The sequence below is a fragment of the Trachemys scripta genome, chromosome 10 (assembly GCF_013100865.1).
Source record: "Trachemys scripta elegans isolate TJP31775 chromosome 10, CAS_Tse_1.0, whole genome shotgun sequence".
In the NCBI taxonomy this organism is placed as follows: domain Eukaryota; kingdom Metazoa; phylum Chordata; order Testudines; family Emydidae; genus Trachemys; species Trachemys scripta.
In genome coordinates this window covers 16410637-16438063 of record NC_048307.1, presented here as the reverse complement: position 1 = coordinate 16438063, position 27427 = coordinate 16410637, and the positions used below count along the sequence as shown (strand labels likewise).

The 27427-nt window shown below is 41.3% G+C and overlaps 1 protein-coding gene across 5 annotated transcripts; it reads right to left on the bottom strand.

The window, feature by feature from the left end:
- Positions 1–855: 855 nt before the first annotated feature.
- DCUN1D3 (defective in cullin neddylation 1 domain containing 3) lies at positions 856–27427 on the bottom strand. 5 transcript variants are annotated; one of them, XM_034783503.1, is made up of 4 exons: positions 27355–27427; positions 12711–12783; positions 6495–7027; positions 856–3082 (listed from the first exon to the last, which is right to left on the bottom strand). In XM_034783503.1, exons 3-4 carry the CDS (start codon positions 6923–6925, stop codon positions 2599–2601), a joined length of 915 nt encoding a protein of 304 aa, XP_034639394.1. In that variant the 5' UTR covers positions 6926–7027; positions 12711–12783; positions 27355–27427; the 3' UTR covers positions 856–2598. The 5 variants fall into 5 exon arrangements, with proteins under 5 accessions (XP_034639394.1, XP_034639396.1, XP_034639399.1 ...); XM_034783505.1 differs by lacking the exon at positions 27355–27427 and adding an exon at positions 26363–26968; XM_034783508.1 differs by lacking the exon at positions 27355–27427 and adding an exon at positions 18475–18646.

The window sequence follows — 27427 nt, the reverse complement described above, 5'->3', positions numbered from 1 at the left end:
GATTCCTGCTAGAGTAAATAACGATAGAACAGGGCTTTCCTTTTGTTACAACAGCATGGCACCAAGCCACCCAGGTTTGTATTTTTTTCAACCGGAATTTCCCCTCTTTCACACAACTACCGCCACCATCCTGCCTTGGCAAACCACCCTGAATTACACCTAATGGCTAACCATTTGTGCTGTAGAATTTTCCTCTGTACCCCAATTCATATTCAGATCAGACCTTAAAAAACACTCTTCAGTTTCTAGGCCATAATCCTTTGTAGCCATTACAGTCGATTAAGTAACGACTGTCACAATTTAGTACTTATGTGCATGCAATAAGTATACATTGAGCAACCAATTTTCAAACTTTGGGCATTTTAAGTTCTTTTTAGGAGGAAGTGAAGTGATTTAACAAATTAAATAAAATACAAGATACTAGAACATTACCAGAATACACATGTAGCCTTAAAGGTATAAATAAAGAGCCTCTCCATTTATGCTCAGGCCAAATCTACACTTAACGGTTTTGCTGGCATAGAAATGTTGGTTTGAGGTGCGATTTCTCACATCACCAGCCCCAACCATAGCGGTGTGTTACCAAAGGGCCTAATATAGATAACAGCTTTACTGTCAAAAAAAAGTACTCTTGCTTAATTTGCTTACCAAACCAGAATGCTTATACTAGCAAAAGCACCTGTTTACTGGTATAACTGTCTACACTAAGATGGTTTTGCCAGTATACAGACAAAATGTACACAAAGCTTCAGCATATATTTAATTACCAGGAACCAAGTCCTAAATTTTGTGTTTCTCCTGAAAGTTGACAACCTTTTTTATACTTGAAATGGGAGTAACATTAGTTTTCCATAATTTTTACACATCCCTAATGCACGCAGAACATTGACCTCTCACCATGGTGAGAAGATGTAATTTGAGAAAAATCTTCTTAAACAGATACCTACTTTAGTTTAATTACACAAGCATTGTTAATGATGCAGGATCTCAAAACAGATCTTGCCACTGGATTTGCTAGCATGCAGTGACCATTGTGAGAGTCTGCCGGGGCATCTGCCTGGCCACTGGGATGCAAAGTAGCAATTTACAATTTGCTTTAAAGAGCCCTATCGCACAAGAACCATTGGACAATAGAAACTAATTGCTCACCAGTTTCATTTTTAAATTTAAGTCATTTTACAACTCTGAAAATAAAGTTGTATAATAGAAATGTATCAAATATATGGAGCCAATGCTTAGCTTAATAGAAAGCCTCAGCAGTTATCCCTTTTACCAAGAAGTATAAAAAAGCGGATACACTAAAATTAAAAAAGGTAGCATCAATAACCAACAAAATTTCAACCAGTGTTAATAAAACTCCCTTTTTAGGTCACAACAGGCAAATAATCCCAGAACAGGTAATTTAAAACAATAAATTGAGTCCTATTTAAACATTATTAAATCAGCCTAAAAATGAATTGTCTACAGTGTTGTCATTAAGAACACATTGAAGAACTCACTTTTTCATTGGGTGCCAATGTTGTTGCTGCCCCAGAAAATTTGGAGGGATGTAACTATGCTTTAGTAATTAAGTATAGGTTAAAAAATTGGTTCGTCAACATTAATGCAAGAGATCATCCCTACACAAGTGTACTGCACTTGCCAGACAAATAAGTTGATAATACTTAACAGATCAAGTGTAAATTAAAGCAGATTTACATACCCCAGTTTCCCTCGAAAGCAGCTTTTTTTGCTTCTGTTAATGTTTACCAGCCATAAGATGCAGAACCTTTGGCTCCAAAGTATTTTCACATAGCCATAAAAATATGAATGACTTCTTCAGCAGAAAGGAAAATTCATCAAGGAAGTCTACTTCCAGTAAAACTGAGGTAGCACTGCTCTTTTGCATGTGATGCTTAAGTAATTTAGATACGAAGTGTTAACTACAATTCAGTTGACTGACAGGTACAGTATGTTTTCATAAATAAAATCCAACATTTAGTTCAACACTCCAAAAAAAGAATGACCTGAACTCATGTTTTTTGAGAGTTAGCTTAAAATGGGATTTAGCCATATTACACAAAGCAGTCGCTTACATTGTTTTTAAGAGGGAATTAATGCATTTGTAGTTAGCAGTTAACACTGCTATTCATATTGGTATAAAACCTTAAAATTAATATAACCTAAAATTTCAACAATGTAAACAGCACTACACACAGTACAGATCTGCCCTGATAGGTGTAGGATACAAAACTTGAATCTGGCACTGTATAATTTAGCAATGTTAATTTAAACCTAACAAAAAGATCTACATTGTGCAAGAAATGTCAGACTTATACTAATCTGAAATCTTAAAAAAAAACAAAAAACAAAAACAAAAAACAACAACTGTTTTTAACTTGTAGCCAGGGTCAAATATTTCAGGGCAAGAGTTGAAGGTATAACCAAAATTAAGAAAGTGCCTAAACCATGATACAGCATTTTAGAGCCCTTTCAAATACAAGGCAGAGAAAGGTGTAAAGTAGAAAAATCTGGAGCCTCAGTAATTTCCAGAAAGGTCCAGAGTTTACATTTAATGAAGGGCAACAGGTTATTTCTGTCACTGCTGCTTAAATGCTGTTAAGTCTGTTCTTCTATACACGGACCCTCTGTGTCTGAACATGTAATACATTTGGTTTCCTCTTCTTTTTTCCTTCGTTCCATTTCCCATTCCACAAAGGTATCAAAGAGACTAGGCCAGGCCTCATCTTCACTGTAGTTGCTAAGATCTGGTCCAATCACCTGAGTAAAATTTAGAAACATGTTCCATGTGTCCCGGGAGATTCCCTTAATTCCTGAGGGGTTCTCAATTAGGAAGTTTAACCACTGGTCCAATATAGGGGGGTTATTTTGGGTGAAGACTAACTTCCAAAGGGCAATGGCTATTTCCCGATGTAGAGACCTCTGTCCTTCTTCAGAGTCCAGGCCAAACTGAAAGGTGAAACGATAGAGATCCTTGAATTTATCTTCTTGTTTGGCTTCATTTAAGAGGCTGGGGAACCTAGAACAAATGCCATCAATGCTGTCCGCATTTATTGCTTTGCAGCCCTCAAAGAACTCCTTCCTATTAGCAAAAGAAAAACCATCTGTTAGTACCTTCACACACAAACTATAAAACCCTATCTGAATATAGCCACTTAGAGCCAAAAATGTACCTCCTTTGATAAGGCTAGTAAGGCTAAGTACTGCAAAAATCAGCACACCCTCCCCTTTCATCTGAAGTATTTACATGTCAGCTGTGACAGCTGCTAAGTAGCCTGTTCAGGATGAAATCTGAATTTTAAAAGTTTGTAATTACTTTTGAATCCAAGTTTGCAGCACTGTTAAATTACACTACTGGGGTGCCATTAACATTTGAAAGGGATTATTCTGTGTGGCCTGAAGGGGCAATGCTTCGCGTTCCTCTTATCTTTACTTTTAAGTGAATCTAACACTGGAGAGATGCCAGATTGGCAGGCTTGAAGGCTCCCTCTTTTTTTCCCCACCAAAGCATAGTACAGGCAACATCAATGCAAGCTACCCTGGGTGCCTGTCCCAAATAATGCTTTGGAGACACCACTCTTAAGGGGCAACTTCAAATGCAGTGATCCTTCAGTCTTTGGTTCCTCTGCCAAGACTGCAAAATGAGGGTTCTGGTTGTGATAGTCATGATCAGGCACCTGCTCTCCAGGCACTGATCAGAGATCACCAAATCAATTTACATAGGCTACTGAACAGTTATATACAAATGGTCTTTAGTTCCTACAATCTAGGGACATTTTTAACCTGACAATCTACAGGTAGACAGCTCTCTTCTACTACTAGCTCCATGGCCCGTCCAGTTCCCATGGTTAGGTTTCATATGATAAGCACATTGTGGACTTTTCTCTGTTTAGAGAAAAAATAGAAGTTGTACTTTGAGAAACAACCCACCCAATGCAAGCCAGACTGCCTGAAACCTACTGCTACGTATGATAGCTATTCTACTGGTGAAAGGATGTCACTGAGTCTGCAGCAGGAAGAGCATTATATTGGTGCTGAATGGAGCCAACCTAACAGTTGTGCAGTACCATGCACAAGACTTGATATACCAACTCCTTTATTTCCCAGCGGACATGGCTAGTAGTCATGAGGCAACCACACAGAAACAGAAAAGTTATTGGGCATTGGAACTTCCTAGGACAAAGTGCAATAATCCTGGAGACTCTTGTTGGTAGTATAGTACTGGAAAGCCCAACCTCCAGCATCTAATGTGAGGCCACCCATTAGTGTGCTATGCAAATAGTTTTCTTAAATCTTTTGAAATTATGGCCACTAGCTATTTGATTAGAGCTACTACAAATCTAAATATTCGGAAGAGAGGATCTGTCTTCTTTGACTGGGCATTGAAAAACTCAGGATTTTGGTTGGCTTGGTTTTTGTTAAGTATACTTGTGGGGAAATCCTGCACCACTGCATGGGCACAGAATTCACATCTGTAGATTTCTTTGCTTCCCCACAGAAAAAATGACTTTTTCCCTAAGCAAAGTGAAGTTGCAAGAGTGGTCATGTGCCCCCACCCTCCGCAGTGCTGGTGTGTGGTTTTGGGTGCACAGAGCTGCGGGCGCAGAGGTAAATCAAAGAGGGGGGGAGGGAGCTGGGGATGCCCTAGCCTGTGCCGGTCAGACCCACCCCACGTCCGCCCAACCCCCATGCATCCAGACACCTTATATCCAGACCTCCCCACCCCATACTCGGACCTCCCACTGAGCCTCACCCCCCTCACTCCCAGAATCCCCCACACACCCAAAATGCCCCTGCCAAGCTCCCCCAGCCCCACCTGGGGCTGGGGATGCCCCAGCTCGTAGCGCCTACCCTGCGCCGGGCTCACCTCCTGCTCTGAGGGTTGGGGGGGTGGGGGGGAGAAGCACACTTCCAACCCTGGCCACTCTATGCGGGGGGTCTGACCCACCCCCAGAAACCTTCCCCAGCTCCACATCTTGCCCCACTTCCTGCCCCCATCGCTCCAGCCGTGGGGGGGAAGAAGTCGCCCATCAGCCCAACCCCATGCATCCAGACTCCCCCACACCCAGACCCCCCGGCTGAGCTCCCCCACTCCACCACCCAGAACTCCCCCAAACTCCCACCCCACCGAGCACCAGTCCCCCACCTCTGGACCCCGATGAGCCCCTCCCTCCTGCACGGAGACCACCACCCACAGAGCCACCCACACTCGAACCCCCATCCTGAACCCCACCCCTTATGCGCCTTGACCACCCCACTGAGCTCCCTGCACCTGGACCCCCACCCACCAAGCCCCAACCAGCTGCACCTGGACCCCCACCTCACAAAGCCCCATTCCCCCCGGCTGACCCCCAACCACTTTCACCTGGACCCTCCTGCAAAGCCCCATTTCCCTCCCCCCCACGAGCCCCTGTGCATCCAGATCCCCCACCCACACACGGACCCCCCAACTGAGCCATTCGCACCCAGATTGCCCCACACAGAACCCTCTCACACCACACTTGGGTCCCCCCAAATGAAGCCCCTCCACATTTGGATCCTGCTGAGCTGAGTCTGCCTGGTGCAGAGAGGCACGGCCTCAGGGTGTTTCTAGGGCAAGCCTGCCCCTTGCACTGCGTCAGGTTTGGGTGCAGCCTCAGTGCCGAGTCTGTGTCCGGGGGGAAGGAGAGGAGACTGCCGAGTGATCTTCTACCTCTGTGCAGCCAGCCTCCACATTTTACTGACAAAATTTGCAGAATTTTAAAATATTGTGCATAGAATTTTTTTTGGTGCAAAATTCCCTCAGGAGTATAATTAGGAGTTTCCCTTCTCCCCAATACTGTGAAACGTGCTAAAAGGCAACTGGTTGCCACCCTCCACCTCAGAGAAAGCTACACTTCAGTGGTGCTGTAAATATACAGTGTTTAAAAGCATTGCTGCTGACCAGTGTGAAAGACACTACACAAAAATGTAAAAACAAAGAAAAACATTTTGGCCTCTAGTTCCTAGAATGCACAAATGCCACGTCCAACACTGGCAGTCTGGGAACCTTGTACCGGAGATGAATTTATTTAGTAGGCTGTTTTATCAGAATGGTAATGGAAAGTAAGTGCAGTGGATTACACAGATATTAGTAGCTGACTTTACGTTACATTTCTCTTATTTGCATTAAAGTAGAAATCAGTTTCAGCAGTATCTAACATTACTATCAAGTTGGTACTCGAGAGGATAAGACTGATTGTGAGATGTCAGCGTTATACTGAAGTTCGGAGATTGCTAATGCACTTTTCACCATAGGCAGTATAATTTCTGAAGTATGCCTTCAAGCACAGAAGACTGATGTGTTGCAGAAAATGAACGGTGTTTCCTTTCATAACTAATTTTTTTTGCTGAAGTTCAATCAAATTATATGAAAAAGGAATGAGCATGCAAAGTTAACAGGGCTTCTCATCAGTGTATAGAAGAGAGAATATATTTGAACATATAAAATATTTACAAGTGCTGAAGGAACTAACCTTGTAAATTTGCACATGGTAGCTGCCTGGAATTTCCAAGCCAAGACTAGCACTTTAAATTCAGTGGGGTCAACACAGAGGTCATTACAAAAACGTTCCATGCCTTCTTCCAGTATGGCATCTTCTCGTTCGTCCTTGTATCTCCTAAACAATTCCCCAATCCTCTGAAGTGACGATTCCTCGGTGCCGGAAACAGGCTCTTTCTTTGCATCCCCAGAGAAAGTTGGAGGTTGACTAGAATCTAAAGCAGTATCCGTTTTCTTTGTCCCATTGACAAGTATGTCACCAGAGGATTTTGCACATACTGAGGTATGTTCTTCTTTGTGAACTGCACTTCTTTTGCCATGAGACTTGCTGCTAGATTCTCTATCTCCATTTTTGCTGCCCAGGGTGGAAGAAGGATTCTTGCACTTAGTGACACACTGGCCCATGTTGTTGCAAGCCCAGCTTTTAGAGCAGTCCCCTTCTGATCCGACGCCCTCTCGGCTGCTGTTCAATGAACTTCAACATGCCATCAGTGGGAGTCGACTAACCTGGAAATAAGGTTTAAAATCAAATCACTGTTTTCCCACGGAGACCATATTAAGTAGCTAAGTAACATTCACAGAAAAATAAACAAGAGACTAACTTCAGGAGTTTAAGCTTTGCTTACTGAAGAGGAATAATGTACAGAAAGCTAGTGTATGCCATAAATACAGGCAATTTCAACTAAGGTCTTTTGCTTTACCTAGAAATCAATGCAGCTCACTCAGCAGCTGCAGTATACTAACGGGTCCTAATAAAGGAAATTCCTAAAATTCTTACTGTAACATAGGTTACAAAGAGGTTGATTCATGTGCAGAATTCATCAAGACAGACTACTCCAACCCAGAAATATTTTAGAGGAAATCATTTAAAAAACCATGATACACTTAACATATAGAATACAAGACTGTGAAACAAAGCAACATAGGCCAAGGACACTATGTTCTGTCAGAAACCCCAGCATTAACTGGCTTTTTGTTGGCTTTGGTCAGTTTCTGACCAACATCTGAAATCTAGTTTTTTGTTTTCACATATGTATGCATGCTGCATGTTTACAGAGGGGGGAGGTGGTTAAAAGGGGACACGCATCTTTCCTGGAAGATTATAATATGTATTTAATAGAAGGGCTATTCATGGTTTCAAGTACCTATCCCAGTCCCTTGGGAGAGAAAGAGTATGAGGGGCTGCAGGGGGATTTTCCAATGAAAGTTTCACACACACATACTAAGGAATTAATACTTCCAATTTCAGTTTATAAATTTAAACCAAAACCCATAATTGCTTTTGTAGCCATTTCATTCTAATCAAATTATGAAAGTTATACGCTCTATAAAAAAGTGGTTTTACCCATGCACAAAGATTCAGATTAAAAACTAAAAGAAATCCTTTGACAACTATCATGCCAAGGGGCAGCAGTTTGAGGGCTTAAACATTTAGGAAAATCAGAGTAACTCAAAGTACAGATTTGTATATCTTATTTCTCCTCCTCAAGTCCACCAGTCATAACTATTGGTTTGTATCTTGCCGCCGTCAATTAAGCAACAGCCTCCAATGAGAAACTGGACTTTTAGTGCCTTTTCATTACAGCTTCCCTGTTACTTTACTGCCACAACCTGGAACCAGTGAGAGATGAGAAAAGGAAGCGTAAGTAACCAAGGTAAAATACAAAAAAGGCAAATAGAGAAAGATGCGTTATTCCTTCCTGCCCTTTGTCTGTTCAGGTTGTAAGTGCTTCAGGACTTGGATCTGTAATTGTAAGGCAGTTGCCAGCTACCACTACCAGAAGTGGTACCAAGGGCAAATGATTGCTTCAGAAACTAAGGGTATGTTTACACTGCAATCAGAGGTGTGACTGCAGCACATTAGTTATACTGGAGCTAGCTTTAGTCTAGCTAGCACTGGTACCAACGGCAGTGCTTGCTAGCCGCCCAAATACATACCCAGCGTATCAGGCAGGCTTGTACAGCCTGTACAGAAGCCTGTGCTGCTGCTGCTTCATTGTTCTAGGTACCAGCACTAACTAGATTAAAGCTAGCTAGGGTATGTCTACATGTACTGCAATCAATCACACACACACACACAGTCCCCCCAATGCAGTGGAGACATACCCTTAGAGCCTCTTCCTCTAGAGGAGTCTTTAATAGTGAATGAATATAAAAAATTCCAGAAAACTAATTCAACAGAGGTGGCCATTTTGAGTCCTCAAGTAAGCAACAGCAATTTAATCATTATATTTTCTCTCATCCCACAAGCAATAAATTCATATATGTTTATCTTGTTTTGACCATTTGTTCCGATGGTGGTAGGTAAGGCTGTTAGTTTCACAGTTCACTCAATATACTGTAACTCAGCCATTATGGCTCTGTTTCCCCCCGCTCTAAAAACCAAAACAACTTTTTCCTCATTATCCCATTCAGTTTGCTAGAATCTAGAGATGGAAGAGACTTCTTAGATACTGAACAGGCATCCTGTGGTTCCAACAGTCCAAATCCTTGACATCTTTTAGGTAATCTGCATCATTTGAGATACCATTTGTATATGGGGGCAAGTATTCATTTAGTGTTTGTAAAGCTCTGATTTAACAGTGCTATCTATATTAGTTTATATTTTAAGGGTTCGCTTAATTGTTTTTATTTTCCCCCAATTATTATAAAAACGGCTGCTTGTTTAAAAAGCCAAATGCTACTTGACATTACTGTTCTAGCTCTTTGATAATTAAATCTGCAATCTGCCTACAGGTCCACTTTGCCACTTTCCCCAACAGTTTGCATCACAGTAATTTCACTCTACTGAAAGTCAATCAATTGTGAATGGAACACTACTGTATTGAACGCAAATTCCAGGATACCAACTCCCTCCTGGATTTACTTAAATTGATCTGAGTCTGAATCCCAATTGACTTGTGAATGGATGGCTAATAGCTCTATCCCCTTCCAGAAGTAATACGCAGTACTTAGGTAACTGAATAATGTAGCTACCACAGATTAAGTTTTTGTTTTTAAAGTAAAGCATGGAAGAGAAACTGAGTAAAATGAAAATCCAGCCTTATAGCAAATATTTTTTAGAAAGGTAGGCGTCTGGCAGGGTATAAACCATCATGCATATGGGTGTAAGACAACCTCTAGCTGTTGGGAGTTAGGAAAACTTTCCCTCTGGGCAGGATATCCCATAACTGCCAACTAGTGCATGATTTAGTGCAGGTACTGGCCCAAGCCAGAGGCAGGATACTGGATGGATCACTACATGGATCACTGATCTTATCCAATATGGCAATTCTTATGTTCCTATACATCTAGAAAGAAGAGAAGAAAGTTCACATTGCATGATTGTGATTTACATAAGCAAGCTTCAGAGTAGCAGCCGTGTTAGTCTGTATCCGCAAAAAGAATGAGGAGTACTTGTGTGGCACCTTAGAGACTAATAAATTTATTTGAGCATAAGCTTTTGTGGGCTACAGCCCACTTCATCGGATGCATGTAGTGGAAAATACAATAGGAAGATTATATATATCACACACAGAGAACATGAAACAATGGGTGTTACCATACACACTATAAGGAGAGTGATCAGTTAAGGTGAGCTTTTATCAGCAGGAGAGAAAAAGCTGTATGTGTGATTTTTGTTCTCCTGCTTCCTAAGTAACGATTGGTTTCACCACGGAAAAAGATTTCTGATATTTTTTAAGTCTGGTCATGTCATTTTTTACAATATGACAACGTTGATCTCATTACTACTTTTCCTAATGACTGTGATTATATTACATAGCATGAAGGTCTCAGTCAGTCAATGTTATTAACAGACGCTGTAGGTGAGAAGATCTTATCGTCATGGTAGTTTCAGAAAATGCTGTCAGAAGTTAGTTTTAGGTTAACCTATATTGTGCAACTTAACCAAGTCTATTGTTTCAAATAAGCGCCTGCCCACGCACCTCTCCCCTTCAGAAAAGATTTTCCTATATTCCAATCCATCTGTCTTTTATTATGAGACTAGCTGTCTGTTAGCAGTGCTTTACTAATAATAGCACAACACCCACACCAGCAGAGCCCAGACAGTGTCAGCTATTTGTCCAGAAATGGAACATCGCCCTTCCCTCTACTGAGTAGCTGTTCCAAAACGTAATCCTACCTACTACAAGCAGACATCAGAAGAGATTTAAAGTACCACTGTTGTAATTCCTCACTTCTCTTGTAGTATAGGAAACCTGAGGCAACGTTCCAATTCTTTTAAGTACTCTTGCTCCAAAAATAGCAAAACCAGCTTAAAAAAAAAAAAAAAAAAGTGTCCAGCTACCTCCACAGTCAATTTCTCCACATATCTTGTTCTGCAACTTTCTGGTTGTTTTCCAATGTTGCTTCAGTGTGGGAATGCTGTTCTCACACTGCTGGATCCACTCCGCTTGCTTGCTAGTCTTTTTTGCTTCCCATTCCACTAGTGTTTCAAAAGTGAGAGATGCAACAGAATGGGATGGAGAAAAGAAAATTGTGCACATGGGGAATTATATTTCTTATTGGGAGAGATGAGATCCAATTGCAGCATCAGGAGCTATGGTGAGAGTTCAGACTTTAGAGGGGATCAGAAAAAAAAGCTGCTTCTGATTATAAAATGAGTATAGGAAATAAGCAACATGATCTCGGTCATCTAGTATGACCAAGCAAGCACAACTGAAACTTGAGGAGCTGATTCTCAGTTAGAATGTTAATATGAATGAGTAAGTTCAGATGTATCCAAATATTAAGATCGTTGTATTAGAAGGCAGTGTAATTGCCAGAAGCCGTAAGGACAGAGTAAAAAAAATGTACACTAAACATATTTATAAATAAGTGAGTTGCAATTTGATAAAAACATCAGGACAAGTAAATAATGATAAAAACTAGAGGAAAAAGCTGCAGGTACCACTAGTTATAGACTACTACTGCTAGAGAATAAAATCTGGGACCAAAATCTGAGGAAATCAAAGCCACGGGATACTGTACTCCTGAAGGATTTTGACTACTCAGACAGCTGTTGAGCAACAATTTACAGCTAAGCATGAATCATCTAGAGAGGTCTATGTTATGAGGAAGACAGGCTCATGAACCAGAAAGTGGAGAAGCCATAGCACCATTGTGAATCTACTGTTTCCAGCCAGAAGGAAGCAACTGAAAACCCAGAGCTAGTAGTCACCACCACTAAGAATAAGATTTGCAGACCTCAATATTACACATGAAATAAAATTAAAAGGTAGAAACCATTAGGAAGATCTTATTAATACAGCCATTAATTTTAAAATGTGGGTAAGAAAGTAATTGGGGAAAAAGTGGGTAAGAAAGTAACTGAAGGGAATAAAACTGACTCCTTCATAGCAATTATTTTTGAAGTCAAAGAAATAGGAACATTCCATAAGAATGGCAAAAAGCCAGCAGGTTTGGGGTTTTTGTTGGGGGTTGGAGGGTTCAGTTAAGCAATGCCTTCAGTTTAACTGCAACCACTAATATAATGGAACCAAGAGTGAGACAAGAATCCGTTAACACCTGAAGAATAATGAAGTCATGAGCAATAAACAGCATGTGGTTTATAGAAGAAAAATAGCACCAGAATTTTTTAAATTAAAACTTACAAAATTGAAAGGAGAGCAATAGGACAAAAATGTCAGGAGGTGTCAGGGGAAACCCAAAACAGATCTCCCTTCGTTGCATGAAAGAAACAAAAAGTTTAGGGATTTCCACTACAAATGGAAGTTCAGCCACGCTAATTGGTATACCCCCCCTTCCATCCTAACCCAGGGAGCATACTCCATGGTAACAGCATGGCTGAAGTTCTGCAGGATATCCTCACTGTCTCAGCATCTCCCAGCAAATCCATACAAAGTTTCCAACAGAAATTAATCCAGACTCCTACAGAATCCTGGATGTATGGCATGACAACATAGGATCCAGAGGAGCAGAGGCTATTGGGAGCAGCATGGATGTTCCAGCTCTGTTCAGATGCTCCAGAACGCGTAGTATTTCTTAGGATACATGTAAGAGGGTATTACACTGCTACCTTTTCAGGCTCTTTCACTTTTCCTCCTATCCATCCAAGGTTTCCACCTTGGAAACTTTACAGATGTCAACTCTAGTTATCTTACTCTGAGAGGGGAATGGTCAGGCTGCTCTAATAGCAGTTTTACCTTCTCAAATGTCTATTCAGCGTCACAAAAAGTTTAATACTTACATAAAAAAAGAAATGATCCCCCATGGATTTGAGATTAAGTTTCCTTCAGACTTCCAGGTCTCCACATGGAATGCTGTAAAACAAGAGGACTACTCAGAAACCTTTACACTTTAAAAGCAGACTGCAATAACTGTAAAATGCACCTTTAAAAATACAACCAACTACTACTATATATGAGAACACCTGATGAATTTGCAATTTTTTTTACACAACTAAAATCTATTTGTTGTAATAGTAACATTTCTACAAACGATGTAGCCTTTCAATTAGTCAGTGATTAGAGCGATATTAGCCAGCATTAGCTCAGTTTCAGAGATAATTAGCATCAGATTACTACATTGTTATTTGTACCCAGAATATAATTAAGGTATTGGATACAGCAACACATTTTATCTCAATGGAAGTTTCAACTTACAGCCATTTCAGTAGACTGCACTTTTATGACTTTTAGCAAGGTGCTTCATTTCTTGCATTCAAGACAAGTTAGAGTGCATACTCTAGTATATGCACCAACCAGCAATTAGTAGCAAGTAAGGGGACATCCAATCCCTAGGAGAACCAAACACACACCACTTTCAGTGTAGCTCTACTCTGAAAAGGGACCGTCCTCCCCCCCACCCCAAAGAGCATTGTAAAGTTCCACGTTTATTGTGCCTCATGGACGTCCAGATAAAACACAGGCAGGGTATGTCGAGACTAGAGCTGGAAAGCGTGAATTGCAGCTGGAGGCAACATACACACACCAGCTCAGAGTTCAAATAGAAAATACAAAAACCACAAAAATAGAAGTATAGCCGCAACAGTGCAAGCGGCAGAAGGCACTAGAAGATGATGCCCTGAGTAAGAACCTGTCCAAGACCACAGGACAGGTTAGCCGCTCCCGCCAGTCGCGCTGCCAGTTACACTCTCGCTGCCATTTTTGGCGTGTTCGTTCTGATCAAGCTTGTGCAGGTATGTCTCCCTGAGCTGGAATTTACACCTTCCGGCTCTAGTGCAGACACAACTATCTTTCTTGGCAAACAGAGGGTTTCTTAACTCCCAGCCCTGCAAACTCAACCCCAAATCTGAAAAGCAGGCTGGGTTCTCTCCGGCTTATGCAACAGAAGTTCTGATTGCAGAACCTACTCAACAACTGTGTTCATGCACAAGTTAGAAAAGAATCTCAGCTCACTCTTCTGGAGTGGCATTGGCTCTGCAGTACTAATAAGAGTAGTAAAGAAGCACACATGGCTCAGTACATTCAGGGAGCAGAATCAGTTGATTGAGAGGTGCCACTTCTTTGCTCACTGTTTAGATTGGAATGGCTTGTTAAGAAGCAAGCTGGACACTTGCTCATACCCACAGAGCTTTTCCAATGGAAAGCAGTAGGGAGTGGATGGGGAAATGACAGTCCATGTTTCCTTGAACTGCTTTTGACCCCCATATCCATGCTGCTCCAAGTACTCCAAAAAGAACCAGTTCAGGGTAAAGCAGCTTCAAACGACAGTGTGAGTTCAAGGAATTGGGCATCTGAGAGCATCTAAAAAAAAAAAAAAAAAAAAATCTCTGAAGTTGTCAGGAAGTGCTTTTACCCATCCTCGGGGAAAAACAGCACAGAGACAACATTTTAACAGTTTTTATATATTCCACCTTTATGACAAACTATGCTTTAAGCAATTTGATGGGGGGGGGGGGAGGAGACTGCTTTTTCAGGAAAGGGCTACACCGTTCAATACTTATCTGAAAATATCATGAGTCTGGGCCATCAAATCTGTGTCTCCAGTTAACTACAGTACAAAATGCAAAGAGTAAATTTAGTTCTGGAGATACCAAAGACTGATGTAATTCAGGCCTAGCTAGTGAAAGCCAACGTTTTCCAGGGTATCGTGAAGTAGTTTCCACCTTGGCTGACCTGTGGATACGTACTATATAGTGCCAGATGCCAGCAATTTTAACATCTGTTAAATTAGTCAGCTCCAACCTTTCCCTAGTTATTTTTAAATCAGTTGTGTTGCACATTGCTGGGTTCAAACTGTACAGTAAGTACCCTGATGCTTGTATCAATCTCTAAATAGCTCCAAACATCAAGAGATAGTTGGCTTCAAAGCTGGGGTTTTTTTTTAAACAGAAGTTCTTACCACTGGTTTGCTAAACTTGTAAGGTTAGACTTACCCACACCTCACAACGCTAACGTGTGGGATTCAAAATAAAGAATAAGTTTGAGCTAGCAGTTAGGGAAGTCCTAGCTACTCAAGTATATATTTAAAGGTCCTCCAGAAGATCAGAGGTGAGGACCAATGTACACTTTAATTAGGTCCTTGGGTCATGGCTACAAAGTTATGGTGGCCATGTGCTACTGTCAGTTCATAACGTCTCCCTCACTGGTGACACCAAAAATTTCTGTTGACAAGGCAATTTAGAAGATGGCCCTTAACTTTTTAGTTGTTTAGTACTCTGTGGAAAAAAGATTATGCAAAAAGTCATCAAGAGCACCATATCTTCCCCCACTTTTCCTCCCCTTCTGCTGGATATCATGCAGTGGTTTTAAGACTTTTTGGCATCTCCTTCTGGCTTCCCATGCTTCCCCATTTTGGTGCTTTGGCACTCTTGATCTCTGCAAGAAAGGCATCGTTTTAATATGGAACGGCTGTAAAGGCAGAATAACTAGTGTTCTAGTCGCTTTCCTTCCAGGTGTAAGAGCTTCTGCAGTTGAGAATGAAACAGTTATCTTTGTGAGGAAAACAACAGTAGTATGATCATACTCTTTTTTGCCCTCTTCAGCAGGCTTTATATACAAACAGATGGAGGCGGATAGAAATGGACTTGGGCCACGTTTCCACTTGGAAGGCTTTGCCAGTACAGGTATACCGGCAAAGCACTCCTACTATGGACAAAGCTTATACTTGCAAAGGTGCCCTTTTGTCAGCATAGTGTATCCAGCCCCAGTCCTCCTCTCTCCTCCCACGAAGCAAAATAAGCTAAACTGGCAGAATAAAGCATCTATACTAAGGGCTTTTGCCAGCTCAGCTATATTGGTCAGGGATCACATGTCTTCACATCCCTGCTAGACATAGCTATGCCTAAAAAAGTTTGTTGTATACAACTGGCTTTAGTCCCATCCATTGCAGAAGTAGATCTGTGTGAAATATTTCACAAGGAAGCCTGAAAACAGGAAAGGTTTTCCAGGTTTTGTGGTAATTGAGGAGCTCTAATCAGGTATGCTGAGGTTCAAGAACCTTTCAGTGAACCCGAGAAATTTTATGAATATGAGTGAAACCACTCCAATTCTGGTTTTGCACAAATTCAAACCAAACAAAATTCTAATGTCAGATGAGTTTTGCTTTGAGTTTTGGGTCCAAACCCCGGGGATGTGAACCCAGATGAATCAAAACTGGAAAAAGTTTGCACAAACTTCTGCAAACAGAATATTTTATTTTAGGGTGCGGGATTAATACACACATCCTGTGCATGAGACCTATTAAAAGAGAAAAGCGATTAGGATCACACAAACCTCCCTAGTTTGTCTTTGCAGCCAGCTCTGTATGAAAGTGACTGAGTGCAATTTTGGCTGCTGCTACTTGTGGGCGAAATTATAGTGAAATCAAGCGATGGAAGAGCTGAACACCACATTGCTCAATCAGCAGGCGAGTTGGAATTTTGAAGCCTACAAACGGTTAGGATCTGCTGAGGTGAAGCTCTCTCTCAAGGGAATCCTTAAATTAAGTAAGAAAAGTCAGTTTAAAGTTGAGCTAGATAGGGAAAGGAAGTGTGGAATCAGGGGACAAACCCCCCACCTTTGAAATGTCATCCTATATTTCTAGAAGCCAGTTTACAGCAGCTCCAGAAACTCACTACAACTGCAGCCAATGTTTTTGGGCCAATTAGCTATGCCAAGAATCAGAATTGCAGACACTTCGTAGTAGCATGAACTGCGACCATCTTCCAACATCTATAGCTACCCTGCAACGAGTCCCATAATAGCTGGGAAGTAGTTAAGAATTTGTTAAACGATCATGTCTAGACATTGTGTTAGCAAAAGTAGTAGTCTAGGAATGTACCATTAAAGAAAGTTTTCCTTCCATGCACTCCGCACAGAAGACACCTATTCTGCTATGTTCTTTATCCAAATGCATACTATGAAAGGGAAAGAGCAATAATATAAAACATCAAATGCTTCCAAATTGTAATAAATACAGTCTAAAAAAATTAGCAGTAGGTGTTTCAGCCCATCATGCTGTGTTAATTTTAGAACAAGGCTAGCTGAGGAAAATAGACTGAAGAACAAAGTGAAAGATGATAGGAGAAGTCATATCTAAAAGACTGACACATTCTGTACCTTGGGGGAGCATCCTGTAACCCCTGATACTCCTCATCTGTATATAATTGTGATATTACATATAAAGCATGCCTTATAAGGTATCAGGGGAAAGATTAGGATCTGCTGAAAGTCATTTCTCTATCCATATATGTATATCATTAATGCATAGGAAGTTATGAGAATTGTGTTGTATGGTTGTCACTAAAACATGCTGTAAGTTGGGGAATCAGCCACATATTAGCTCCCCACAGGCAACAGCAAGGAAAGTAACCAAAACTTGGGTGGGGTGTCAAACAACCCATCAAAAGCCATTGTCCAGCAAGGGAGCTACAATTTAATGACTCACCTGCATGAGGCCACACCAGGGGAATTGCTCAACCTTGTCTGGAGATTCAGCAATGCCCCCAGACATGCCTGGACTTGTACTCTCCAAGCACATGGGACTGAGGATATAAAACAGACACAGTGGCCACATGCTGGGCCTTTCTCCTTCACCCACCTATGCTGCAAGTAACAAGGACACTCTGAAACTCTAACTGAGGGGCCTGGCCCATGAACTGCAATATCCAGTGGGGTGAGAAAAACTGCTTAGTCTAGTTCAGGAGTCAGCAATGTTCGGCACGTGGCTCGCCAGGGTAAGCACCCTGGCGGGCCGGGCCAGTTTATTTACCTGCTGACACGGCAGGTTCGGCTGATCGCGGCCCCCACTGGCCGCAGTTCGCTGTCCCGGGCCAATGGGGGCGGCAGGAAGCCGTGGCCAGCACATCCCTCGCCCGCGCTGCTTCCCACCGCCCCTACTGGCCCGGGACAGCAAACCGCGGCCAGTGCGGGCCGTGATCGGCTGAACCTGCTGCGTCAGCAGGTAAATAAACTGGCCCGGCCCGCCAGGGTGCTTACCCTGGCGAGCCGCGTGCCAAACGTTGCCGACCCCTGGTCTAGTTGTTGCCCAGTCTAATCGGGTTGAGAGTTTAGACTACCTGTTTGTATTTTTTTCTTTTTTGGTAACTAACTAACTTTTTGCCTATCTTTTGTAGTCAATACATTTGTTTTACTGTTTATCTTCATCAGTGAGTTTGCCTGAAATGTGTGGTAAATCTGCTCAGGTTTTGCAAAGGCTGGTATATACCCACTTTCCATTGATGAAGGGGTGAACCAATTAATAAATCTGCATTCCTCATCTTGAGCAGTGCGAGACGGTATATTCCTGAGGTTTACGGCTGGGAGCGGGGGGAATTTGGAATTCTTTCTCCGTGAGATTCATGAGTGGCTCTGGGAGCATTCATGCAATATAGCTGGGTGTGGGGTCTCCACATGCGGTCGTGCTGAGTGATAACAGCACCTGGAGGGGTTTGCTGCTGGTCACTAGCAAGGCATTGTGAGAGACAGCCCAGGCTGGGGAGAGTTCAGGGGGCACAGCGGTCCCACAGTCCCAGGCTGCATCCTGGGGATCCCGTCACAGGTACTCACAACTAGTTTTGTTCTTTAGAAGACCCAATCCTTGAAGTTGCTTTTGGATCCCTTTGCTTTTTCAACAAAGGCAGCCCATCACACTATCCTTGCATTGTTTCTTGGATGTTTTCCTTCTTCCAAACCTCTATCTTTTATGGCCAGAACCACAAAGTAACCACAGAGTTTGTTATTTTTCATTTTCTATTGAACATCATTTTTTAAAAGTTTATAAATCCTTTGGACACAGGTACAATATCATGGGCTATATCCTGTACTTGTAGATGGTGAGCTGATGATTTCTTTGGTCTTCTCCATATAAGCTATAATCCTAAGAAGCCCGTCATGCAACCCAGAAGCCTGCTTAGCACATTAGCTTTTCTTATTATGTATACTACAGTTGCCCCCAGAAGCTCCATCTGAGACTGCTAGGCTCAGTACAATAATAGTGTGAAACAGACTTTGCTTTGAAGAGTTTATGGACAATGGGTGGAGGGGAACCAAGCCACAGCCAGATGAAGTGACCACTCAAAGGTATGGAGTCAGTTAGTGGCAGAACGTGAACCAGAACCCGAGTCTCCTGCCTCCCAGTCCAGTTCCTATCCTCTAGATACTTTTAAATGACAACATTTTAACAAGTAAATGAATATTTCTTTCACTGCATGATACTCAGATTTGTTCCTCTTTGCTTCAGAAGCAAAGATGTTTTTACTGATAGCACTAGTCATCTCCAGCCATTTAAAGATTAAAGGTCTAATTTTCATAATTCCTTATTGACTTCACTGGCAACTCTGGATCCTTAGCCACTCTGAAAAGCCAAGCCGTAAGCTTACTGATTTTTTAAATGCTAAAATACTAATAGCCAAGCGTGTTATTTCCAGAGTTCATTATAGGCTTTAGCATAACTTCATTGTTACTTGAGGTTTCTAATACAGAAGTTATGAATAACCAAAGTAGCACACCAGCACAACCACTAGCAAAATTAGCAAGTATGCTAAGCTGTCATGCCATCATATTGCACAAGCTAAGGGCAATAAGGCTGCAGGGTAAATGACAAATGTAAGGTATGATAGTAAAGTTTTTGATACTGATGTGCAGAATCCTAGATTCATAGATTCTAAGGCCAGAAGGTACCACTCTGATCATCTAGTCTGACTTCCTGTATAAAAAAGGCCAGGGAACTTCCCCCAAAAAATTCCGGCAGGAGATTTTAGAAAAACATTATTGTAATTTAAAAAATCTCCAGTGATGGAAGATCCACACATTTTGGTAAACAGTTCCAATGGTTAATAACCCTCACTTGAAAATTTTTTTACCGCTATTTCCAGTCTGAATTTGTCCTGCTTCAACTGCCAGACGATGTGTTTGGAAGTAGCTGGCCTGCAAGCACTTATCTCATTGAACATTATCGATTTGCTCAGGACAAAATAGAATCTGTAGAAAACTCTGCCCAGACTACAGTCAAATCAGCTTGAGTAGGAGACAACAACTCCCTCACTCCCAGCAATAAGCAAATGTAATTGTAAGACTAATGTTTTAGACAGCAGTATGAATTAAACATGCTTGTGGGACTTAACCTGTCTTACTTTCCTTAAGAATTCTTAGAAGTTGTGAGACTGCTTCTATTTTATAAGAAAATTAAATCTAGTTTTGGTCAAAGCCAAGTAGGTCTGTCAATGTAAGTATACTTAATTGATTCTATATGTAGAAAATAAGAGTACTGGAAAGCAAACAACTGCCGACTAACGTATAAAATTGAACTTTTCTCCCCAAAAGCAGATCCTGCTTCAGCTGATTAATAGTGTTATGACACAGGTTCAGTGCATGGTGGGACATCTTGGCATGAGTGGGAAAGACCCAAACTGTAGGGTAGTAACTTTGGCAACTTGTTGGACAAGTTGTAAAAGTCTAAAAAGAGGAAAATGCCAAAATACCTAATAAAGTCAGGTTTTAGAATTCAGATGCTCATAGAAAGTTTACAAAAACTTTGCTATCCACCTTAAGATTTTCATTATTATATTGTAATTTACATGTTAGCGCCACACAAGAATTATTTGTTCTGAGCACAGTCAACTCCCAAGGAAATTCCTTCACTGGCCTGGGGGCAGTATTTAAGTTCTGTATACAGGATTGTTTTAAATAAAATCTTAAGGTAAATGGACGTGATTAAGAATAAAAATTTAACAAGAATATATTTGGACTTCTATACAGTTTGTTTATTTTGAAAACAGAACCTAAGAACCGCCATACTGGGTCAGACCAAAGGTCCATCTAGCCCAGTATCCTGTCTTCCGACAGTGGCCAATGCCAGATGCCCCAGAGGGAATGAACAGAACAGGTAATCATTAAGTGATCCATCCCCTGTTGCCCGTTCCCAGCTTCTGGCAAACAGAGGCTAGGGATACCCTCCCTGCCCATCCCAGCTAATAGTCATTGATGGACCTATCCTCCATGAACTTATCTAGTTCTTTTTTGGTAAGTAAAGGAGAAGATAATATTAAACTACCTGCAAAGGCCCGATTTCCAAGTTCTGCTTTCTGTATTAGTAGCAGCATAAGGAATGCAACCTCTGACTCGGTTTAGAAGTTAGCAAAATCACCATCAATAGCTACACCAGAAATATAGAACCCTTGAGTGCTTGAACTCAGGTTATAACCAATAACAAAGCCTTTTAGTTCTCCTTTAGAAGGTTTTGTTTGGTTGGTTGGTTTTTTTTGTGTTTTTTAATAGCTTGAGCCAATACACGCATTCTGATAATAGCTTGGCACTTAAACAAAAATAATAATAAAGGCAGCTTTCACTTCACCTTTGAATTCATTAGATGATTGTTCACTTTTTAAAAATTAAAATGTACCAACCATAATAGCTACACTCTTTATTAATGCACAGAAGGCATAACATACAACTTCAGATACAGAGTTATATATGAAGTTTCGATACTTTATGCACTTTATCTTCAGCATTTCTGAAGTGTCTATTACATTGGTATCTAAATATTGAACAAGCGTACTGTGAAGCCTTCCTATATTGAAAATTCTATAATGCAAACATTTAATATTCAGCTTGGGAATAGTACCACTGCCCCATATACAAATACCCACAAACTAAAGGAGGTTTGGATTCAAACTTGTTTGCTTGAACCCATCTCTAGAAGACAAACACACACTCTTGATTTTTTTATAGTAATCTCTAATGTTTGTCTGAAGAGACTGGCCTTTTCCCGTCCCCATAAGGCTAACAAAGGGTCAGACTGAGGCTTAGATACATGAAAGCAAAAAGAAATTAGATTGTAAAAGCTAGGAAATCCAGAGTAAAAATTGCTGCTCATCCACTTTTGTGCAAAAATAAAAACAGAATCTGTGCATCACACACTCTTGTTGAGATCTGTTTAATATTTATGCCCAATGACACATTAACAGCAGCATGACAGCCTTAGCTATCAATTTGCTCACTTTTTCAGCTTAACTTTTCGGCTATAATGGAAAAACTGACAGAAGTTCAATAGTAGCACTACTGGTTACTAAAACGTTTGCCTGCTCTAAAGCACATATTACAGAAGCAATGGTGCTATTTAGAACTATTCTGTGAAATGTCGGTAAAGTATCATAGCTAGGGCCCTACCAAATTCAGGGTCCATTTTGGTCAATTTCACAGTCATAGAATTTTAAAAATAGTAAATGTCATGATTTCACCTATTTAAATCTGAAATTTCACGGTGTTGTAATTGTAGGGGTCCTGAGCCAAAAAAGGAGCTGTGAGGGGGTTGCAAAGTTATTGTAGGGAGGCTGCGGTACTGGTACTCTTACTTCTTCCGTGCTGCTAGAGAGCAGCGGCTGCTGGCTGGGAACCCAGCTCTGAAGGCAGAGCTGCCCCCAGCAGCAGCACAGAAGTAAGGATGGCATGATATGGTATTGCCACCTTACTTCCGCACTGCTACTGGCGGAGCACTTCCTTCAGAGCTGGGCACCCAGCCAACAGACGCTGCTTTCCGACCACCCAGCTCTGAAGGCAGCACAGAAGTAAGAGTGGCAATACTATGACCCCCTGCGACTCCCTTTTGGGTTAGGACCCCCAATTTGAGAAACACTGGCTTCCCTTGTGAAATCTGTATAGTATAGGGTAAAAGCACACAAAAGACCAGATTTCACGGTCCATTATGCCTTGAATTTGGTAGGGCCCTAATCATAGTCCATGCTTTAATCTAGTCTGACCTCCCTACATTTTGTTCAGTTCTCTGCAGTATTCCTACAAATGACCAAAGAGTTCTTGACTATATCGGAGCAATAGTGCCTCAAGCACCATTCTTCCATTGCTCAAATGCTCCCATTAAAGAACACTTTTCTAATATCTACCCTAATTTTTTCCTTCAAGATATCAGTTCTTCCATCACTTCCACAAATTATTAAATAAATCTCTAAATAATTCCCATTCGTATATCTATCTTGAAGGCATTTATAGACAACAGGAGTATGTTGGATTCTCTATTCTACAGAAGCATAGCTCCCTCAGACTCTCTTCAGGTCTTAGCCTCCAGTTCTTGGATCACTTTTATTGCCCTCGTTTGTAATTCTTTTATCATATTTGAACTGTGAAGTTCAGAACCTCACACAGAATGTGAAGCGAGAGGTACATAAGGCTATACAACTACCTCACCTGTTCTACAGGTGATCCCTTTATGTAGGCATAAACAACACATACTGATTATATTTGCCACGGCATCAGAGCTGCAATTTCATATTTGGTTTTCCAACTACCATCATCCCTAAGGCTCTCAGACTCTCTGAATAACAAAGTTGCCACTGCTAAGCAGTTCCCAAGACGCTATGTCATGGCAGCATGAAGTTACAGTAGATGTCAGCTAAAGGATTATAGTTAGCACTCTTGGGTTTACTGACCTTGATTTGTAACTACTTAACATTCCAGCTTATAAATATTTGACTCTTATGAGACTTCTAGACAAGATAAGAAGACTCTTGCCTGCCAAGATAACTCAGTTGTATAGAAGGGTGCCTAGCATTTGTACACACTCTTCAAGAGAACTAGTATATTCAGTTTACTAGGATCTGTTTACAGAGGGTAAATTGCAGTTGGCTCTTTACCAGAAGACAACACATGCTAACGTAAGTTACTATGCAATTACCATTGTTTCAAGTTGAGTTACTATGTCATTACTGCAGAATAACCTACAGTCAAGTATACAATTAATCCATGTCACCAGTGAAGATAATCCACAAAACATTAAAGCTATTTAAGATAGTGTTTGAAAAAATTGCTAGACACCCAACAGCCAGAGAACAAAGCCTGCCAGTCGGGGCAAATAAAGATGAAGGAGACCGAAAGATAAGAGGCAACCCCTTAATGAGAAACCCAGTTGCATGGAAGAAGGCAGGTTTTGGGATTCCTAGCAGGGTTGCTACAGGGCTCCTTTGTATCCACTGGCTAGTAAGCCTCTAATATTTCTAAACTGTATTCCGTCATCCCATCAGGATCCAGGATAGGAAAGATCTTTCCTCAGCCTTAGTTTTGGGAGTGGGAAGAATCTCCATTACTCTAACAATTCCCAGCCTCCACTTTTGGTGTCCTTCCATCCCAGCCAACAAAAATGTACTTAAATATTTCTAGAATACTCATTACTACAGTACCAAAATGCCTAATGGAACAGCTCAATTGTTTCTGCTGTTTGTACCTTTTACAAACACAGCAGAATGAAAGTGTGTCAGTTTCACCACTACCCACAGGGTTTTCAATAATAGTAGTGACACTAACCAGTATCTCTCACATCGACAACAGCGAAAACCACCAAGACTGCTGGAACTTGGGGCAACAGAGGCACTGACATTGTTTGCAGAGTCCAGAAGACAGCACTGGACCAGTTTATACTGGATTCACTTTTGGAATGTTATATTCACAGCTATAGAGGCTAAGATTCTTTTTAAAATGATAGCTCAGAATATTACTTTCCCATCTATCCTTCCAGTCCATACACATATTCATGGAACACAAGGTACAGGATTCTATCTATCTCCTACATAGGGCTGCAAGGAAGAAGCAGGCAGAGTTCTCTTCATTACCCTCATTGACATATATAGAAAAGAGGTCAGAACGTGGTCCTTTGAATTTGAAACCTGTCAGATAGTCTGGCAGCCTCTATCCTTTGGACAGTGCTCCTCCCAGTAATCTTTTTTTCCAGGCTTACAGAAAAAGCTGCCCTAGATTTTGTTGCCCAAATCACCCTTTCATCCCATTATTATTGATACTGTTGCCCTCCTTCGTGTTAAATGCTTAAGATCATAGCACCAAAGTGCTATTACAAAAATTTATAAAACCCAGTGAGTTATAGAAACTACTGCTATGATCACAGACTGAACACATCAGACAAGTTTATCAGGAACAAGACAACACTTATCTAAGAGCTAAAGCAAATCACTGCATTCTGAAGGCCACCAAACCCCATTTCTGGGATCTAGTGGCAAATTAGCGATCATACAGGTTATCAGTCTCAAGACTAAAGGAATCACAAGCGCATCAAGTTGAGCTGTGAAAGAGTATTACTGCTACAAACAAGTACACCCTTAGTACCTCAGAAATCTTTAAACAAATTTATGAATGCTGAGCTCTAGCTCATCATTAGCTATTATGAAATAATTCGAATAAAAAAAAAAACTGTATATCCCGAACTTTCCAACAAGTTTTAACACCAGTTGCACTGGAATTAAATCTAGTTTATCAACACAAATCAAGTACTCTACGGCCTCTGCAGCTCCTTTCCTTCCACCTGCGCTAATACTGATACTCAGTTGCATACTGCATGTTGCCTTTCATCTGAGGAGCTATAAAAGCTCTTCACAGACCATTAATTAAGCCTTACAGCACACTTGTGAGGCAATTTTTTTTAACAAATGAGAAAACAGAGCCAAGAACAGATCTCATGACTCCCAGCCCTATGTTTTAACCAAGAGACCATCCTTCTGCTCCTGATAAGTACCTGGAAAGTGAGTGATCAGAGACCCAGCAAAGTCTTTATTTGAGTTCAGGCACACTCAAGAACCACAAATGTTCAACATTACTTCTTTCCACTGTTAGTCCAAGTCAAATATTAACAACTACTAGCCATGTATTATATGTTTAACTAGATACTAGACATTTGTATTTAGAAAAAGATATCTTCTGACCATTCTAGTCAACTGCTTCCCCAAATTTAGAGACAGAATAATTAGTTTACGCTGGAAAAATCCTGAGTATTGGGAGCCTTCAGAAAATATAGCACTAGCTTAACCTGAAATTCTTCCTTAAGAGCCAAATATCAAGTATTGGAACGTAGTACTCTCTAGCAATTGTGAGGTTAAAAAAAACAAAAAAACAAAAACAACAACAACAAAATCGTTGTTACAACCCATACCACAGCCTAAAGGGTGGAATAATTAATTTAGAAAAATGTTCTGAAAAACAGGCAAATTGCCACAGAAATCAAAGGTATCCATGTATTTTATAAAACATAGCATCAATCGTTTTAGCTATGCTGAATAAAGAAATCCAAGTATTCCTTTCAATAATCGTAGTAGGAAAGGAAAGCAGGAAAGTCTTTCGAATTAATGTTTGCTTCAACATTGTTTACACAAGTTACTCCCAAATTGTTATTATTATTACTTATAATAATGTCTATATAACCTAAACAATAGGAGTGATTAGGGCACATTTGCAGCTTCCATGGTCAATATAAATACATACATGATGTATATGGAACTCTAAAAACCTGGCTGGGCAAGGTCAGCATTTTCAAATAAATAACTTCACCCACACATACTTTCTGAAACATACTATGAATGTGTATACACACACACACACACACACACACACACACACACATCATTTAGCATTAGATTATTGCTAAATATTTTTAAAAGAATACCTTTGTGGAGTGTGTTTATGAGCCAGCTGGTGGCCACCCTTCACCCTAAAGGTGGTTGTATTTCAATAACGATGTTGATAATTTATAGAAAGACATTTTAGCATTCTTGTACATAGCACCACAAACAAAATATGACCATCACTTCAACAGATACTATGAGTTAATCACTAATCCCCTTGGGGCCAGGGAACTATACTTCTCTTAAGCTACTTAAATGGCCTTCAAGTAGGAAGATCATATAAATAAAAGAGGTGAAAAAAAACACACTGGACCGGAACGTTAGATCACAGCACCACACGTTCTAGGTATGGAACAAAACTAAATCCTCCCACCCTTTACTTAACATACATTAATACTATGGGGTTTTCTCCATCACCCCTAATCCTGATAACCTCCAATAGCTCCAGAGGAAGAGTCTGTTTCTGTTTAAGGTCTAACCCTGAAACCGCTGTACCCTATACCTCTAAGAGGGGTATGTGGTGGGGAGAAGGAGATAGGCAGAGGAACTATTTGTTATCAGAGCGCTAGCGTTAGTTATTGTTGCAGGGGCTTTCGGATACAGGACCCTAGAAACCGCCCCCATTCAGATAGCAAAGGGATTGACACAGACGCCCCCCCCCCGCGGTCCATCGTCAAGAGATGCGGATACCCCCCCCCCCCCCCACACACACACACACACACAACCCTGTAAGAGGAACAGAGAGCCCACAACTTCCCCCCACTCTCCCACTCGGGCGGCAGAGACCCCACAGCCTCCCCACGTTTGGGGACAGAGCAATGGGCAAAGACCCTCCCCCACACAGGGGGCTGGAGAGCCTGGTTCCTGAACTGGGGCACTTAGGGATGATTCCAGTGGATGATGCTTCTTCCCAGCCCTATTATCTCTTTCTCCCGACCCCATACATCCCACCTACCCCTCCCGGCCCCCACAGCCCAGCACAGGCAAAGCCTCCCTAAAACGGACGGGAAGAGATAGGGTCCAATTCACTCACCCTCGGCAGCTCCCAGCCAGACTCAGCTTCGACCCCCTCCCTCCCCTGCATCACTTCCGGGGGTGAAGCGTCA

Bases quoted from the DNA above. Each gene is read 5' to 3' on its own strand.
- DCUN1D3 (XM_034783503.1), bottom strand. From the start codon at position 6,925: ATGGGCCAGTGTGTCACTAAGTGCAAGAATCCTTCTTCCACCCTGGGC. The intron at 3,083-6,494 runs GTTAGTTCCTTC...TTTTGCTAATAG, and splicing joins ACCATGTGCAAATTTACAAG to GAAGGAGTTCTTTGAGGGCT.